This window comes from Eucyclogobius newberryi, unplaced genomic scaffold (assembly GCF_026437365.1).
Source record: "Eucyclogobius newberryi isolate DKJ021-1_F unplaced genomic scaffold, fEucNew1.0.hap1 SCAF_6, whole genome shotgun sequence".
Lineage (NCBI taxonomy): Eukaryota > Metazoa > Chordata > Actinopteri > Gobiiformes > Gobiidae > Eucyclogobius > Eucyclogobius newberryi.
The window spans coordinates 32,015,996-32,033,589 of NW_027316278.1; the positions used below are offsets into that span (position 1 = coordinate 32,015,996).

Below are 17,594 nucleotides of genomic sequence, written 5' to 3' on the forward strand. Positions count from 1 at the left end.
TGTACTGTGTGTTTTCTAGCCCTGGATAAACCAAGTGGTCTGAATGCAGTGAACATCACAGACACAGAGGCTCTGCTGCTATGGCAACCGGCCATCGCCACCGTGGACGGTTACGTCATCACCTACAGCGCCGACTCAGGTAATGCAGCTCTGCTTATAGAGTGTATGAATAACATTGTCTGTCATTTCAGTATAAAAACATGCAATTTGGTCAAGTCATGTTGGAGAACAAATGAAAGCTCTGTTTTGAACTATGACAGAGGGAGTTTGCTTGTGAATGTGGGCGGGGCTGGCGGGTCAGGCAAGGAGTTTGCTGCAACCAAGAGTTGTCCAAAACTTTATACCCACATACTTATTAAATAAAGCTAGCATTTAGAAAAGACCTTGGTGGATTGCAGATTAGTATTTGTACAATAATGTTTTCAAAAGCCAAAAGTATTTAACTGCAATCAAAATATCATTTCATTCCTCATTGAAGAAAACCCACTCAACAGATTTTTTTTTTTTTACAATTAAACTTTTCAATTACAGTATATTGTAAATTGTATGTATTAAATGTACCTTATATTTGTCTAAAAGTTAGTATAACAGCCCAATAGCAGACTTTATACTCTTTGAATGTGTTGTGTGTGCCCCCTAGTGGCGCCTGTGATGGAGCGCGTCTCTGGTAACGTGGTGGAGTTCGAGATGTCGTCGCTGACCCCGGCCACACACTACACGGTGAAGGTGTACGCAGTGAGAGACACAGCCAAGAGCGCAGCCACCACCACAGAGTTCACCACAGGTCAGAGCGCTCAAACACCACAGAGTCCACCACAGAGTCCACCACAGAGTCCACCACAGAGTCCACCACAGAGTCCACCACAGAGTTCACCACAGGTCAGAGCGCTCAAACACCACAGAGTCCACCACAGAGTCCACCACAGAGTCCACCACAGAGTCCACCACAGAGTCCACCACAGAGTTCACCACAGGTCAGAGCGCTCAAACACCACAGAGTCCACCACAGAGTCCACCACAGAGTCCACCACCACAGAGTTCACCACAGGTCAGAGCGCTCAAACACCACAGAGTTCACCACAGAGTTCACCACAGAGTTCACCACAGAGTCCACCACAGAGTCCACCACAGAGTTCACCACAGAGTTCACCACAGGTCAGAGCGCTCAAACACCACAGAGTTCACCACAGAGTTCACCACAGAGTTCACCACAGAGTCCACCACAGAGTCCACCACAGAGTTCACCACAGAGTTCACCACAGGTCAGAGCGCTCAAACACCACAGAGTTCACCACAGAGTTCACCACAGAGTTCACCACAGAGTCCACCACAGAGTCCACCACAGAGTTCACCACAGAGTTCACCACAGAGTCCACCACAGAGTCCACCACAGAGTTCACCACAGGTCAGAGCGCTCAAACACCACAGAGTTCACCACAGAGTTCACCACAGAGTCCACCACAGAGTCCACCACAGAGTTCACCACAGGTCAGAGCGCTCAAACACCACAGAGTTCACCACAGAGTTCACCACAGAGTCCACCACAGGTCAGAGCGCTCAAACACCACAGAGTTCACCACAGAGTCCACCACAGAGTCCACCACAGAGTTCACCACAGGTCAGAGTGCTCAAACACCACAGAGTTCACCACAGAGTTCACCACAGAGTCCACCACAGAGTCCACCACAGAGTCCACCACCACAGAGTTCACCACAGGTCAGAGCGCTCAAACACCACAGAGTTCACCACAGAGTTCACCACAGAGTCCACCACAGAGTCCACCACAGAGTTCACCACAGGTCAGAGCGCTCAAACACCACAGAGTTCACCACAGAGTTCACCACAGAGTCCACCACAGGTCAGAGCGCTCAAACACCACAGAGTTCACCACAGAGTTCACCACAGAGTCCACCACAGAGTCCACCACAGGTCAGAGCGCTCAAACACCACAGAGTTCACCACAGAGTTCACCACAGAGTACACCACAGAGTCCACCACAGAGTTCACCACAGAGTTCACCACAGAGTCCACCACAGAGTCCACCACAGAGTTCACCACAGGTCAGAGCACTCAAACACCACAGAGTTCACCACAGAGTCCACCACAGAGTTCACCACAGGTCAGAGCGCTCAAACACCACAGAGTTCACCACAGAGTTCACCACAGAGTTCACCACAGGTCAGAGCGCTCAAACACCACAGAGTTCACCACAGAGTTCACCACAGAGTTCACCACAGAGTCCACCACAGAGTCCACCACAGGTCAGAGCGCTCAAACACCACAGAGTTCACCACAGAGTTCACCACAGAGTCCACCACAGGTCAGAGCGCTCAAACACCACAGAGTTCACCACAGAGTTCACCACAGAGTCCACCACAGAGTCCACCACAGAGTTCACCACAGGTCAGAGCGCTCAAACACCACAGAGTTCACCACAGAGTTCACCACAGAGTTCACCACAGAGTCCACCACAGAGTCCACCACAGAGTTCACCACAGAGTTCACCACAGGCCAGAGCGCTCAAACACCACAGAGTTCACCACAGAGTCCACCACAGAGTCCACCACAGAGTCCACCACAGAGTCCACCACAGAGTCCACCACAGAGTTCACCACAGAGTTCACCACAGGTCAGAGCGCTCAAACACCACAGAGTTCACCACAGAGTCCACCACAGAGTCCACCACAGAGTCCACCACAGAGTCCACCACAGAGTCCACCACAGGTCAGAGCGCTCAAACACCACAGAGTTCACCACAGAGTTCACCACAGGTCAGAGCGCTCAAACACCACAGAGTTCACCACAGAGTCCACCACAGAGTCCACCACAGAGTCCACCACAGAGTCCACCACAGAGTTCACCACAGGTCAGAGGGCTCAAACACCACAGAGTTCACCACAGAGTTCACCACAGGTCAGAGCGCTCAAACACCACAGAGTCCACCACAGAGTCCACCACAGAGTCCACCACAGAGTCAACCACAGAGTCCACCACAGGTCAGAGCGCTCAAACACCACAGAGTCCACCACAGAGTCCACCACAGAGTTCACCACAGAGTTCACCAGAGTTCACCACAGAGTTCACCAGAGTTCACCAGAGTTCACTACAAAGTTCACCACCACAGAGTTCACCAACCAAAACCTGTGTCAAATATTTTTTTACTCTTCTTCAGATTTTCATATGTGTTACTTTTATGCCAGTATCAGTACTTTTTCTTAAAGATCCCATATCATGCAATATTTCCCATATCATAGTCTACCCTAAGGGTGTATTTGATAATAAGTGTAACACCCACAACATAATAGTTATGGAATATCATCCATACCTTGGACCCCGCTCACAAACCCGGAAGGGAGAGCCATGCGGTGATTATGACGCGTCCTCCTTGTGAGTGGGCCCCGTCCATCTGCACATCCGAGGAAAAGGATATAGACTGTACTCTTGCTAAAAACTGCAGGAATCAAGAATCAATCAACCAAGAAGAAAAAATATGCTTTTAAAAATTCAATTTATAGAAAAGTGACAATTTTATTCAAAGAACTTTGACGATTTTAGAAGCAAAATTAAGTCCTTTCTGCTCAGCCTTTTCTCAAAAAGCAGGTCACACATTGAGAAGCGGTAATGTGTTAAGAAAACAAGAAGGAAAGAAAATGTTGTTAAAACGAGACGTTTATTCTCATAATAATCCTTACACTCAAATTTGAAATCCCTACTTAAGTGATAAAATGTAATACTTCCTCCTTCACTGTTATTACACTGTCACTAATACCATCACTAAACCATAACTGGAGTTGGTGCTTATTAATAGCCGTTTTTTATAATAAAGTTGCATTTCGAAGCGAGAATAACCAAACAAAAGCTGAACTACTGTTGCTGTGTCTCAGACGTGGACGCCCCTCACGACCTGTTGGCCAGTAACATCCAAACAGAGACGGCCATGTTGACTTGGAAACCTCCTCGCGCCGACATCACCGGCTACATCCTGACGTTCTTGTCCGAGGTCGACGGCTCCATACGCGTGAGTCAACCCGACACTTCCCACCCGCTTCACCCGGACACGGCCGCCCGCGCACACCAACTCTGAATGCCCATGTGTGTGTTGTGTGTGTGTGTGTGTGTGTGCGTTTCAGGAGGTGGTGCTGAGTCCCACTGCCGTGTCCTATAACATGGCCCAGTTGAGCGCCTCCACTGTTTACACGGTGAAACTGCAGGCCATCGCTGGACCCAAGAGGAGCAAAATCATCACGACAGGCTTCACCACCAGTAAGTGAGGCGCGGAAACTGTCCAGGCAAACAAAAGTGAAACAAAAAGCATGTGAAAGGATGAAAAATGTTTAAGATGCGCAAAAGGAAAAACTCTCCAGTCTCCAGTCTCAGTATATAACTTTTTAGACACAAAATAAACTACGATAAAACAATTTGGATGTTTTTGTTGTTGCCTTGAGTACTGTGAGCGCGCTTGCATATCTGTATCTTTGGCTTTAATATTCCACAGTACGGCATTAAACTTGATGAAGAATGTTCATGGGTTTTGGTGTCATGCTACTTTTAATGGCAGCCAAATGAAAAGGTACATTTACCGCCACCGACTGTAGTTGTGCGTCTTCAAACTATGTGTTTTACGCTGTCCCGTAAAAAAGAGGGAAAAAAGGAGAGAGAAAGCGAGAGAAATTGAGAGAAAGAGAGAGAAGTCCAGACTACTTAACTTTATAGTTCTGTGGAATCATTGCGGTTGACCTTCCACCTCCAGAAAGTTACTGTTGCCTTAACTATCTATGTTCCCAAGAGAAATAGCCAAAACTCCACCTAAAGTGTTTTATTATTTGACTGAACCAATTTCTATGCGTTTTCTCAACTGGTGGAACATAAAGAGTTTCACTTAAACAAAATTACAACTTTACTTGATAATACAATATAAATTACCCGTACACTTCTTTGCATCTTATAAGTTAACAAAAGTCAGCGATCTACAGAAAAGGTTTCAAATCTGTGTGTCTAAATGAGTATTTGTTTCGTCTCTCGCCATCGCACACTACATTTCAAGTAGGTTTCAGGTACGTTTAGGCTCGTCTGCCTTTTGCGCTCGTAGCTGAGTCTCGTCTGAGTTTTGCGCTCGTAGCTGAGTCTCGTCTGCGTTTTGCGCTCGTAGCTGAGTCTCGTCTACGTTTTGCGCTCGTAGCTGAGTCTCGTCTACGTTTTGCGCTCGTAGCTGAGTCTCGTCTGAGTTTTGCGCTCGTAGCTGAGTCTCGTCTGAGTTTTGCGCTCGTAGCTGAGTCTCGTCTGCGTTTTGCGCTCATAGCTGAATCTCGTCTATGTTTTGCGCTCGTAGCTGAGTCTCGTCTGAGTTTTGCGCTCGTAGCTGAGTCTCGTCTGCGTTTTGCGCTCATAGCTGAATCTCGTCTACGTTTTGCGCTCGTAGCTGAGTCTGTTCTCCGTTTTGTGCTCGTAGTTGAATCTCGTCTGCGTTTTGCGCTCGTAGCTGAGTCTCGTCTGCGTTTTGCGCTCGTAGCTGAGTCTCGTCTGCATTTTGCGCTCGTAGCTGAGTCTCTTCTCCTCGTAGTTGAGTCTCGTCTGCGTTTTGCGCTCCTAGCTGAGTCTCGTCTGAGTTTTGCGCTCGTAGCTGAGTCTCGTCTGAGTTTTGCGCTCGTAGCTGAGTCTCGTCTGCGTTTTGCACTCATAGCTGAGTCTCGTCTACGTTTTGCGCTCGTAGCTGAGTCTCGTCTGAGTTTTGCGCTCGTAGCTGAGTCTCGTCTGAGTTTTGCGCTCGTAGCTGAGTCTCGTCTGCGTTTTGCGCTCATAGCTGAATCTCGTCTACGTTTTGCGCTCGTAGCTGAGTCTGTTCTCCGTTTTGTGCTCGTAGTTGAATCTCGTCTGCGTTTTGCGCTCGTAGCTGAGTCTCGTCTGCGTTTTGCGCTCGTAGCTGAGTCTCGTCTGCGTTTTGCGCTCGTAGCTGAGTCTCTTCTCCTCATAGTTGAGTCTCGTCTGCGTTTTGCGCTCCTAGCTGAGTCTCGTCTGAGTTTTGCGCTCGTAGCTGAGTCTCGTCTGAGTTTTGCGCTCGTAGCTGAGTCTCGTCTGCGTTTTGCGCTCATAGCTGAGTCTCGTCTACGTTTTGCGCTCGTAGCTGAGTCTCGTCTGAGTTTTGCGCTCGTAGCTGAGTCTCGTCTGAGTTTTGCGCTCGTAGCTGAGTCTCGTCTGCGTTTTGCGCTCATAGCTGAATCTCGTCTACGTTTTGCGCTCGTAGCTGAGTCTGTTCTCCGTTTTGTGCTCGTAGTTGAATCTCGTCTGCGTTTTGCGCTCGTAGCTGAGTCTCGTCTGCGTTTTGCGCTCGTAGCTGAGTCTCGTCTGCGTTTTGCGCTCGTAGCTGAGTCTCTTCTCCTCGTAGTTGAGTCTCGTCTGCGTTTTGCGCTCCTAGCTGAGTCTCGTCTGAGTTTTGCGCTCGTAGCTGAGTCTCGTCTGAGTTTTGCGCTCGTAGCTGAGTCTCGTCTGCGTTTTGCGCTCATAGCTGAGTCTCGTCTACGTTTTGCGCTCGTAGCTGAGTCTCGTCTGAGTTTTGCGCTCGTAGCTGAGTCTCGTCTGAGTTTTGCGCTCGTAGCTGAGTCTCGTCTGCGTTTTGCGCTCATAGCTGAATCTCGTCTATGTTTTGCGCTCGTAGCTGAGTCTCGTCTGAGTTTTGCGCTCGTAGCTGAGTCTCGTCTGCGTTTTGCGCTCATAGCTGAATCTCGTCTACGTTTTGCGCTCGTAGCTGAGTCTGTTCTCCGTTTTGTGCTCGTAGTTGAATCTCGTCTGCGTTTTGCGCTCGTAGCTGAGTCTCGTCTGAGTTTTGCGCTCGTAGCTGAGTCTCGTCTGAGTTTTGCGCTCGTAGGTGAGTCTCGTCTGCGTTTTGCGCTCGTAGCTGAGTCTCGTCTGAGTTTTGCGCTCGTAGCTGAGTCTCGTCTGCGTTTTGCGCTCGTAGCTGAGTCTCGTCTGCGTCTTGCGCTCGTAGCTGAATCTCGTCTGCGTTTTGCGCTCGTACCTGAATCTGGTCTGCGTTTTGCGCTCGTAGCTGAATCTCGTCTGCGTTTTGCGTTCGTAGCTGAGTCTCTTCTCCTCGTAGCTGAATCTCGTCTGCGTTTTGCGCTCGTACCTGAATCTCGTCTGCGTTTTGCGCTCGTAGCTGAGTCTCGTCTGCGTTTTGCGCTCGTTGCTGAGTCTCGTCTGCGTTTTGCACTCATAGCTGAGTCTCGTCTGCGTTTTGCGCTCGTTGCTGAGTCTCGTCTGCGTTTTGCACTCGTAGCTGAGTCTCGTCTGCGTTTTGCGCTCGTACCTGAATCTCGTCTGCGTTTTGCGCTCGTAGCTGAGTCTCGTCTGCGTTTTGCGCTCGTAGCTGCGTCTCGTCTGGGTTTTGCGCTCGTAGCAGAGTCTCTTCTGCGTTTTGCGCTCATAGCTGAGTCTCGTCTGCGGTTTGCGCTCGTAGCTGAGTCTCTTCTCCTCGTAGCTGAGTCTCGTCTGCGTTTTGCGCTCGTAGCTGAGTCTCGTCTGTGTTTTGCGCTCGTAGCTGAATCTCGTCTGCGTTTTGTGCTCGTAGCTGGCGTGCTGTACAGATACCCCAAAGACTGCTCCCAGGCTCTGCTGAACGGAGACACGTCGTCCGGACTGTACACGGTGTATGTGGGCGGAGACGAGAGCCAGCCCCTTCAGGTGTACTGCGACATGACCACAGACGGCGGCGGATGGATTGTGAGGAAAACAACAACTAAAAAAACACTTTACTGATTCTCTTCTTGTTGATATAAATGCTTTGTTTGTTTTGTTATTTTGCAGCTTTTCCTGAGAAGGCAGAGTGGTAAATTGGAGTTTTTCCGCAACTGGAAGAATTACACAGGTGGATTTGGAGACATGAACGATGAATTCTGGCTGGGTATGTTTTTGTTATGATATTCAGTAATTATTCAAATAAATGATAAATATATACCAATCAATTGAGCTTAAGTTTGCCTGTTTTGAATAAGAAATGAATGGGTTTTGAGACACACAGGAGGCACTGAACATATCGTTTTTCTCTCACTATAGACTAGATTTCAGAATGGAGGCAAAACGACGTGCACATAAACACATATTCAATAATAAACTGACTTCAAGATCTAATAGCAAATGATTGTATAACAAAAATGAGAATTTCCAGGTTAAAAATGTCAGTTAGTTTTTTTTCTGTTATTACAAGTGTAAAACAGAAAAATATGTATATACTGTATGCCATTTCTGAGCTTAAACAATGTATTTGAACTTCACAAACGTAGTATACATTGTGGTAAAACATGTGTAGATAAAATGAAAAACTATCAACAAGTATTTGTCCTAAAACTGTATGATTTTGCCTTCATAAAAAATGCTAAAGTAACATAATCTCCTTACTAAATAAACAAATAATGTAAGATACAATTGTAAATGTCTTAAAACTAGGCTTTGTCTGAGCTTTCCGTTTGCCAAAATTGCCTTGATTTTTTAAATATTTTGTGACATTCTGCCGAAATGACACGTTCTACTTCTAAATGTTTTTGTTTAGAATATTTAAAGGGTCGACACATAACTTTATTACATAATTATTACTATTATTATTAACAGTACGTAATAATTCTTTATAGAATGGGACACATTGCTTAATATCTATTATAAATATGTTAAATTCTATGCAGAAAATCTCATACAAGTCTTGTTCATAGTTTTTAAAGTTTTGTGTTGACGCTCTGTTCTGAATTGCGTTGAACGATTACATCACCTCGTCTCCTCCAGGTCTGTCTAACCTGCACAAGATCACGGCGGGCGGCCAGTACGAGCTCAGGGTGGACCTGCGGGACAAAGGCGAGGCGGCCTACGCTCAGTACGACAAGTTCTCCGTGTCTGAGCCTCGAACCCGCTACAAGGTGCACGTGGGAGGATACAGCGGCACGGCGGGTAAACACAAAACAGCCTCCGGACACGACAAACACATCTCTGCTTTTTGTGTGCCGTCCTTGACTTTTTTAGCTTGTGCGCGGAGCCGAGAGTCACAAGAAATATACAGGAAATATTAAGATTGGTGCTCAAAGTTGTCTGTACTTCCAAATGTCATTATGTAAGTCGGTGTAATCCCTCATTCGTCCAGGCGTGTTCCATAGTAGAAAAAACTTCAGTTGTAGTCATCTGGACTCAGTTTGAAAAAATAGACGTTTCGACTCTCATCCAAGAGTCATTGTCAATAAAAGAATTTAGATCGAGAACTCCGATATTAATACTGTTCTGTGGTAAGACCCGCCCATTGGGAGGAGCCTTCCTGAAGTAGAAAGAGTTGTTTGTTTCAACAGAAACTCCCCCCTTGTATCTACCGAGCCTATTCAGAATCTTAATGGCCTATTAGAATCCTCTTTGTCTTTGTGAGACCCTGGCTCAACCACCCTGAGTACCTGATTAGCATCTAAATGCCCTGGTCCTGGTCCTCTACCTTTCCAGGGGTTCAGTATTCCATTATAGATACCAGGAAGATTGAATCTGAGCCCTCCATTTCTGTTTAAAGAAGGTCTTTCTTTTTTAACAAAAATAGCTTCCTTGACTCCTCTTTCAAACCATCTTTTCTCCCTGCTTAAAACCTTCACCTCACCGTCTTCAAACGAGTGATTAGAGGCTTCAAGATGGAGATGCACGGCGCTCTGAGGTCCTGAACTTGTATTTCTTCTGAGACAAAACAGCCTCTACACAAGAGGCTTTATCAGCACAGAAGAAATACAAGTTCAGGACCTCAGAGCGCCGTGCATCTCCATCTTGAAGCCTCTAATCACTCGTTTGAAGACGGTGAGGTGAAGGTTTTAAGCAGGGAGAAAAGATGGTTTGAAAGAGGAGTCAAGGAAGCTATTTTTGTTAAAAAAGAAAGACCTTCTTTAAACAGAAATGGAGGGCTCAGATTCAATCTTCCTGGTATCTATAATGGGTTACTGAACCCCTGGAAAGGTAGAGGACCAGGACCAGGGCATTTAGATGCTAATCAGGTACTCAGGGTGGTTGAGCCAGGGTCTCACAAAGACAAAGAGGATTCTAATAGCCCATTAAAATTCTGAATAGGCTAGCTCGGTAGATACAAGGGGGGAGTTTCTGTTGAAACAAACAACTCTTTCTACTTCAGGAAGGCTCCTCCCAATGGGCGGGTCTTACCACAGAACAGTATTAATATCGGAGTTCTCGATCTAAATTCTTTTATTGACAATGACTCTTGGATGAGAGTCGAAACGTCTATTTTTTCAAACTGAGTCCAGATGACTACAACTGAAGTTTTTTCTACTATGTCATTATGTAAGCAGTAATAATTCAGACGTTTTGATTAGATTAGATTGAGGATCGACATGGAAGGAGATGACATTACATGCTAATCTTGAAATGCAGCAATCATAATAATAGAAACAAGATCAAAAATTAATGAGAACTCCCATTATAAGTTCATAAGTAGACATGCATGTGTTAGGCAAAATTGGCAACTCTAAATTGGCCCTATGGACATGTGTTGAAAATTAGCATATTCTCCTATACCACTTAAAACATTGCATCTGGTTCATCCAATATATAATGCTATGTCCATATTAAAATAAATAAGTAAAAAAAAAAATAATAAAAAATAAGTAGTAGTACATTTACACGGAGATACATGGAAAACTTGAAAAAAATTATCATTCAAAGAGCACGTAAAAGACAATTCATGTTTTCTGATCTTAAAATGGACAAAAAATATGTAACGTCTTCTCAATATTTGTTAAATATTGTATCACAAGTGGGTCTCGCACTACTGTAAGTACACTCAAAATAATCAAATCACTCTATTAAAAATAGGAAGCCACTTTAATTCCATGTTTGTAATATTATAAAAAAGTACAATATTTTAGGTTACTTTAAAACTCAACTTAAACTGTGGCTATTGGTCATGTGATCACCAGCAAAAAACCTGAAATAACCTTTTAACTTAATCTAATCTCTTTGTATGTTGTATTGTTTTGTTACCCGTCTAGGGAATTCGGATGTTCAGTAAATTAGCATTATTCTAGCATTTTCTCTAAATTATTGTAAATTGTTGATCTAATACTCACACAAAATATAAAATGAGTTTTGCATATTGGTAAGCACGCTCTCCTCTCTTGTGTTCAGGTGACTCTATGACGTACCATCATGGCCGCCCCTTCTCCACGTACGACCACGACAACGACATCGCCGTCACCAACTGTGCCCTGTCCTACAAGGGAGCCTTCTGGTACAAGAACTGTCACCGCGTCAACCTCATGGGTCGCTATGGAGACAACAGCCACAGCAAGGTGTGTTCAATCATGAGAACGACAAAACTAGTTTAAAAATCTTATTTTGTAGCCGTATAAGGGTAAGAGTTTACATGCTGGCTTCAAAATGTAGTTAAAGTTAATCACAACTTTTTTGGTGAAGGTTTATGGACTTATAATTTAGTGTATGTCATCTCACCTCTACTTTAAAAACATGGAGGAGCAAAGAAACAAAAACAAACCACCGATTGTAACAAGATAACAAATGTATCTGTTTACTTTTGTAGCATATTGTCAATTACAATTATTACTTATTAATTATTACTCCAAAACTGTCTTAAAGCCCCAGTATGTAACTTTTTAGCCAAAAAATAGACAAAAATAATAGCATGTTTTATCATTTTAGATGTTTTTATTGCACATAAAACCATGTGTCCTTACGGTTGTGCATCTCCACAAACCTGACTCTAAAATCAAACATTAGAAATAGGGCTTCTTTATAATTTTATTTATTTTGTGTGTTTGGGGGTCACGAATGCCAGAAACTGTTATTATGGAGGTCACGACTGAAAAAGGTTGAGAAACACAGCTCTAAAGTACTGCACCTTACGTTTTGTGTATTGAGGCTAAAGTAGCAAAATCTTCCAATTCAACAATTATATATGTTAAAAATGAGATGCCCAACTGAAACGCCGCTCAAATACTGCATCTGCATTTGTTTCAGGGCGTGAACTGGTTCCACTGGAAGGGCCACGAGCACTCCATTGAATTCGCCGAAATGAAGATCCGGCCGTCCAACTTCAGAAACCTGGAGGGCAGGAGGAAACGATCCTAAAGCACCCGTCCCATCCACACGTTCAACCACCACAAGAATGAACAACAATTCTCAGTCTTTACAACTACACCCCAAACTCCAAAAAAGAAACAACAAAAAAAGAAACTCGCTCAAAACTCAACCAAAGTCACTGCCAAGAGCCCCGGCTGCCTCCATTTGAAACGACTGGATCTACTTACACTGCCCTCGTGCCGTTTAGCAAGACATTCCTCATCCAGCGAATCGACAGTTGTACGTCGTGGGAAAGCTGCCAGTGCGGACATGCATGCTACGAACTGGACTATCTCGCGCCAAAGAGACACACAACCCCCGGCTTCTACCGCGCGTTTTGAGCCGCCGCGTCAATGGCGGAGTCGTATGCGGTCAATGCGCTAACAACATGATTGATTTTACATGGAGACATAAGCACATCTTTCTAATACAATATAATGGATTTGTCTAAGCAGAAAACAGAAAAATATAGACAGGTTAATAATACTTGTACAGATTTAGAGCTATTGGGCGGATGGCACATGAACGTTGAATCATAGGAAATGCCATTTGTCTTTTGTGACATGTTATATTCTCCCACTGACCCCATGTTTACCAAGCGGGGCCAGTTTCACAAAGATATGTAGAGATAGTCATATGTCAGACTCTAAATGTAGCTTTTGTACTCATACGTTGCAATCAATCAATTCCTATATGTTTATTATTAGGTCGTGTAGAGAAATTCAATGGCGCAAAGTTGCAGCCTTGCGGAACACCTTTATAACTAGGCTTAAAGTGACATTTTACATTTTTTCTAAATTAAAAGTGACACATAGCAACCAAAATATATTTAAAATTACAATGTAGCGATTAAGATAGAGTAGGACTATTTAATTTATTATCTTAATTTGTGCTCATGATAAAAGTGGGCCCCTTTAGATTAGCTGATCTAAACAAGAAATGTATTTAAACTTGCATCTTATTTATTTTTTTACTAACTTTTTTTTTATATATGGGACAAGATGATTTCCTTTTTTCTTCAATCTACCACACGTGTTTTAAAAATTGGAATCAAATTAACACAGTAAATTAACAATTGATAATTCCATGTTAAATTATTCTTTTTTTAATTTGTTTTCTTTGTGAAACTGGCCCTTGACGAGACGGAAAAGTTGGAGCAGAAATTGACTCTATAAATAGTATTTTACCCTCCACATCCCATGTCCTCGTGGATGCCAATGTTTCCATCCATAACGTGAGCACCTGAAGGTCACACTTGCAGTATTGTGTTTAAAAAAAAATCTTAAGATAAAAATGAAAAAGATGCATTTGTATTGTTTGAGCTAAGACTCCGAGGCAGGACCTGTTTTATTCAGTATATGATGATGATGATGATGATGATGATGATGATGATGATGATGAAAGGCAGTGGTGACTTTTATTTCTTATGCAAAATGTGAATCCATTTAATATATGTGGAAAAGCGAATGTTACGTTACTATGTGGTATTATCAGCACAAAGGGCCATTTGGATTGCAACGCAGCAGTGGTTCTCAAAACATTTAGGTTTCCAAGTGCTAAAGAACTAAAGTTGAATCAAACTTGGACTAAAAACAACATTAAATACAGGTAAAGACAAGCCTAAATCAGGACTCACCCGAATGTCCCGAGTAGGAACAACAAATGGATTTTTAAAAAAGCACAAATAATTGACTAGGGCAGGACTGATCTGGACTAGTTCTGAATTCAGACCAAACCCAAGACAAATCAAGGTCAAGAACTCTACCAAGAACTCAAACTACATGCCCCAAACTAAGACAAAAGCAGGACCAAACCAACATAAAAAAACAAACCTTCTGATCACAAAAACAATTAGAGAGCCACTTCCTTTCCCGCCCTGTCCTCCGCCCATCCCCCGCTCCTGCTTTACGAAGGCGGGACTTGAACCACTGACCGGCGAACGGATGCCTGTGTAAATTAAGTCTGTTTTTATTGTTTCGTTTGTTTATAACTGGGTGAAAAAAAGAAAAAAACAGGTGTTTCTCTGTAAACTGTATTACAATAAAAGGTTTGTTTAAAAGTAGCATGGACGTGCAAAGTGTATTGTTATTGAACGGTGCGATCGCTGTGTGTTCATGGTTAAGGCGCTTGAAGCCGATTCCCGACGCGTGCGACGCTGTAGCGGTAACGGAAGTCGCCCGAGAGCTACGGGTGCGGAGACAAGCGCTTGGCAGGCTTACGGAGTGCATACGAATAAATAGTATTTGAATAAAGCTGTTTTTAGAAGTGATTTTTACATCGTTTGTGTTTATGTAGGATGGTTTTGGCATTGATAGCATGAAAACAAGTAAATGTAGTGACAGAATACACAATTTAGATGGTTTTGGGATGCTTACGGGGTAAAACTGATTGAAGTATTATTGAAGTAGTGCAATACATGCGTTCGCACATCCGGGAGCTTGTGCAGTGGCAACCGAGTCTGCCATTTTGAAAGGGGCACAACAGCACGTCTACTACATACAAAATCCAGGAAATATGAGGCCAAAATGCCAAAAACCTGCGTTCTGTTAGGACATTGCTCTGTTGACTGACCAAGAAATGATAGCTTTGTTGTGTACCTTAGTTTGCCGTTATCGTCTAAAGAATCAAAGTATTTGTAGCTCATTATGCCGTAGAAAAGGATGCAGTCGTGTTGGTTTTTATATATCGGGTGCCCCTTTTAAAATGGCCGCTATGGGAAAGTCCCGGCTGTAAGACATCACCGCAAACGCATGTAGTTCCATATAATTTGGCAGTGACATAAAGCAAATATGATGAAATGAACCAGTGTTGTATTAATATCAGTGAATATTCTCCCTGTGTTTGGGTGAGTTTCCTCCGGTTTAATCCATCGATCTAAAATCCTCCAGTTAATTTCCTCACCAAGTTTAGCTCAACATCTGGAGGTCCACTGCTCCTGACACGTTGCCCCAGTGACATTTTAAGGACGGGACATTTTTCTTACAGAGACAATAAATAAGCGACAAAACACGTGAAGTCAGTCATTTCCTGTTTACATTCGTTCAGCATTGTTTTTACACAATATATGTGAACTTCTTTGTCATCACCAGTTTTTGGAATAATGAAAATGCAGTTCTGATGCGTTCAATGACTCAAACAGCTCATTTTACAGCCCCAACCCAGGTTTTTAAATGACTGGACTCCGTTTACCATGAACTGTAAACCTCGGACTCACATGTGAACTGCACACGCGTGTTGATGACACTGGGCACTCGCAGGCTGAGCCACTGGGACATGTTTAATTACAAGGGTGTGTCACGTGTCTGCTCCCTCCAGATTTTATGATTGCGTTTATATTCAAAAACAGACGGGCAGCTTCCCCACGATCTCAATACGAAGATCTCTCTGTAGTGTTTGCACATTCTCCTCCAACATGGAATAACTGGTCTGGAAACAAAAGAACTGATTTCAATAGGTCAGTTTGAATTTACGTTGAAAGATCTGGAAATGCATATGATATTCCTATAATTAATTTGACATTTGATCCAACTTTTCTCATTTCAAAGATTCACATTGATGGAGCATTTAGATTATTTTTACAGCCTATTCCAAGAGAAGCCCTGAGCAGTGTGAAAGAAGAACATGACATAGTGAACATTGTAGGTCTGTGTCTGGAGGATGTGGCCTATAAACTGTGATACAAATACTTTTTAATAGACTAATAGATGAAACCAGTAAAAAATACTGTTCCTCTCCCGAGGGATGGCAGCATTTCCCACTGGCCACAATAGAAGAAGCCTCACGGAGCTCCCGGGAACCATGAAGGGAACCATGAAGGGAACCATGAAGGGAACCATGAGGGGAACCATGAAGGGAACCATGAGGGGAACCATGAGGGGAACCGAGGAGCAGCGCTGTCCCGGGCAGAGCAGTGCGTCACCGGGCCCCGTCACCAGTCACAGCTGAGGGGCGGGGCCGGGGCGGGGCCGGGGCGGGGCCGGGGCGGGGCTTGCGCTTCCGCGTGCCAAACCCACACATCCGGAAATACCAGCAGCTGATCAGAGTTCCACAGTTCCATGTGTTTCTCTGGTTCAAATCCAGACCGATTATGACGTCACGCCACTTTCTGCCATGAAGACAGGTTTTCTGGCCAAGCTCTTCGGAATTGTTGCCTTTTTTGCCGTTGTACGTCTGTCTTTTTACGCTTTTAAAGTCGGTAAACATGTGCCACCGCGGCCCGTCTTGCTGTCAGATGCGGAGTACCGACTCATTTCGCCCCAGACGTACGCGTACGTGCACAACCAGCCGCGCGCCTGCGCCAAGAGACGCCACGTCTCGGTAGTTTTGCTGGTCCCGGTGGCACCGGACAATCACGCGGCGCGAGACGCCGTGCGTAAAACATGGGGCGCGCCGGGACCGGACACTTTGACCCTCTTCTTTCTGGGGTTACACGGAGACGCGTCCGAGCGGCTGCGAGTCCAAGAGAAAGTTGAAAAGGAAAGTCAAACGCACGGAGACATCATCCAAATGAACTTTACCGACAGCTACCGGAACCTGACCGTCAAAACGTTAATGATGATGCGCTGGCTGCACGCGCACTGCCCGCAGACGCGCTACGGCATGAAAGTGGACGCGGACGTCTTCGTCAACACGTTCCGCCTCACGCGCCACCTCGAGCGCTGTCCCCGCACGCGCTTCATCACCGGCTCGGTCATCGGCGACGGAGAACCGAGGCGGGACCGCGCGAGCAAGTGGCACGTGTCGGAGCTGGAGTACGACGAGGACGCGTTCCCCCCGTACGTGTCCGGGGCCGGCTACGTGTTCTCGTGGGACCTGGCGGGGCGGATCTCGTGGGCGTCCCGGTTCGTGCGCGCGATCCCGCTGGAGGACGTGTACGTGGGGCTGTGCCTGCGCCTGCTGGACGTGCGGCCGGTGTACGCGTACAGCCTGGTGCCGTACCGGGGGAATCTGTTCGAGGTGCGGAGTCTGGAGTACGATCGGTGCCGGTTCGCGGAGTTGATCATCGTGAACGGGTTCGGTCCATCCGAGCTGGTGTCGGCGTGGGGGGATTTCACCCGCGGTTCTGCAGAGTGTTAGGAGCAAACATACTAAATCTGTTCGAATGGGAATTAGTCAGAATAACCATGACCAGTCGATAAGTAGAAGAATCATAGACATATTATGTTTTCTGGACTATTCACAGACTCTAAACACTTGGAGACATGTGTTTCATCACAAAGACAGTGGCTTTATTCAATTAAAATGGCAAAAATACACTAGACAATGTCAATAACAATGACAATAATGCACTTTATACGTAAATAATCTCCATCTAAAACCCTCCAGTCATCATGTTCCTTCTTTTATTTGGTTAGAATTATATTTAAACCAGCTCGATGTACACTTCAAATATTCATTTGACTAATCGACTACTAAAATAATCGTTAATCGCAGCCTTAGTAAGTAATTACATTGATACTATTTATAAGAAGTGGGTGGAGTAAACGGAAGTAAGAGTAACG

The 17,594-nt window shown here is 44.9% G+C and overlaps 2 protein-coding genes across 5 annotated transcripts in view; both read left to right on the forward strand.

The window, feature by feature from the left end:
- tncb (tenascin Cb) overlaps nucleotides 1-12,207 on the forward strand; it is a 158,946-nt gene extending 146,739 nt beyond the window's left edge. For all 4 annotated transcript variants that reach the window (XM_072433004.1, XM_072433003.1, XM_072433007.1 and 1 more), the window contains 9 exons: nucleotides 20-139; nucleotides 641-784; nucleotides 3,885-4,018; nucleotides 4,131-4,263; nucleotides 7,565-7,716; nucleotides 7,801-7,897; nucleotides 8,770-8,931; nucleotides 11,143-11,306; nucleotides 11,992-12,207. In XM_072433004.1, the coding sequence (XP_072289105.1) occupies nucleotides 20-139; nucleotides 641-784; nucleotides 3,885-4,018; nucleotides 4,131-4,263; nucleotides 7,565-7,716; nucleotides 7,801-7,897; nucleotides 8,770-8,931; nucleotides 11,143-11,306; nucleotides 11,992-12,102 (1,217 nt within the window). In that variant the 3' untranslated portion in view covers nucleotides 12,103-12,207. The remainder of the gene's footprint in view (nucleotides 1-19; nucleotides 140-640; nucleotides 785-3,884; nucleotides 4,019-4,130; nucleotides 4,264-7,564; nucleotides 7,717-7,800; nucleotides 7,898-8,769; nucleotides 8,932-11,142; nucleotides 11,307-11,991) is intronic.
- Nucleotides 12,208-16,198: 3,991 nt separating this feature from the next.
- Nucleotides 16,199-17,205, forward strand: b3galt8 (beta-1,3-galactosyltransferase 8). The gene has a single exon (XM_072434039.1). It carries the CDS (start codon nucleotides 16,204-16,206, stop codon nucleotides 17,167-17,169), a length of 966 nt encoding a protein of 321 aa, XP_072290140.1. The 5' UTR covers nucleotides 16,199-16,203; the 3' UTR covers nucleotides 17,170-17,205.
- Nucleotides 17,206-17,594: the final 389 nt, after the last annotated feature.

Bases quoted from the DNA above. Each gene is read 5' to 3' on its own strand.
- b3galt8 (XM_072434039.1), top strand. From the start codon at position 16,204: ATGAAGACAGGTTTTCTGGCCAAGCTCTTCGGAATTGTTGCCTTTTTT.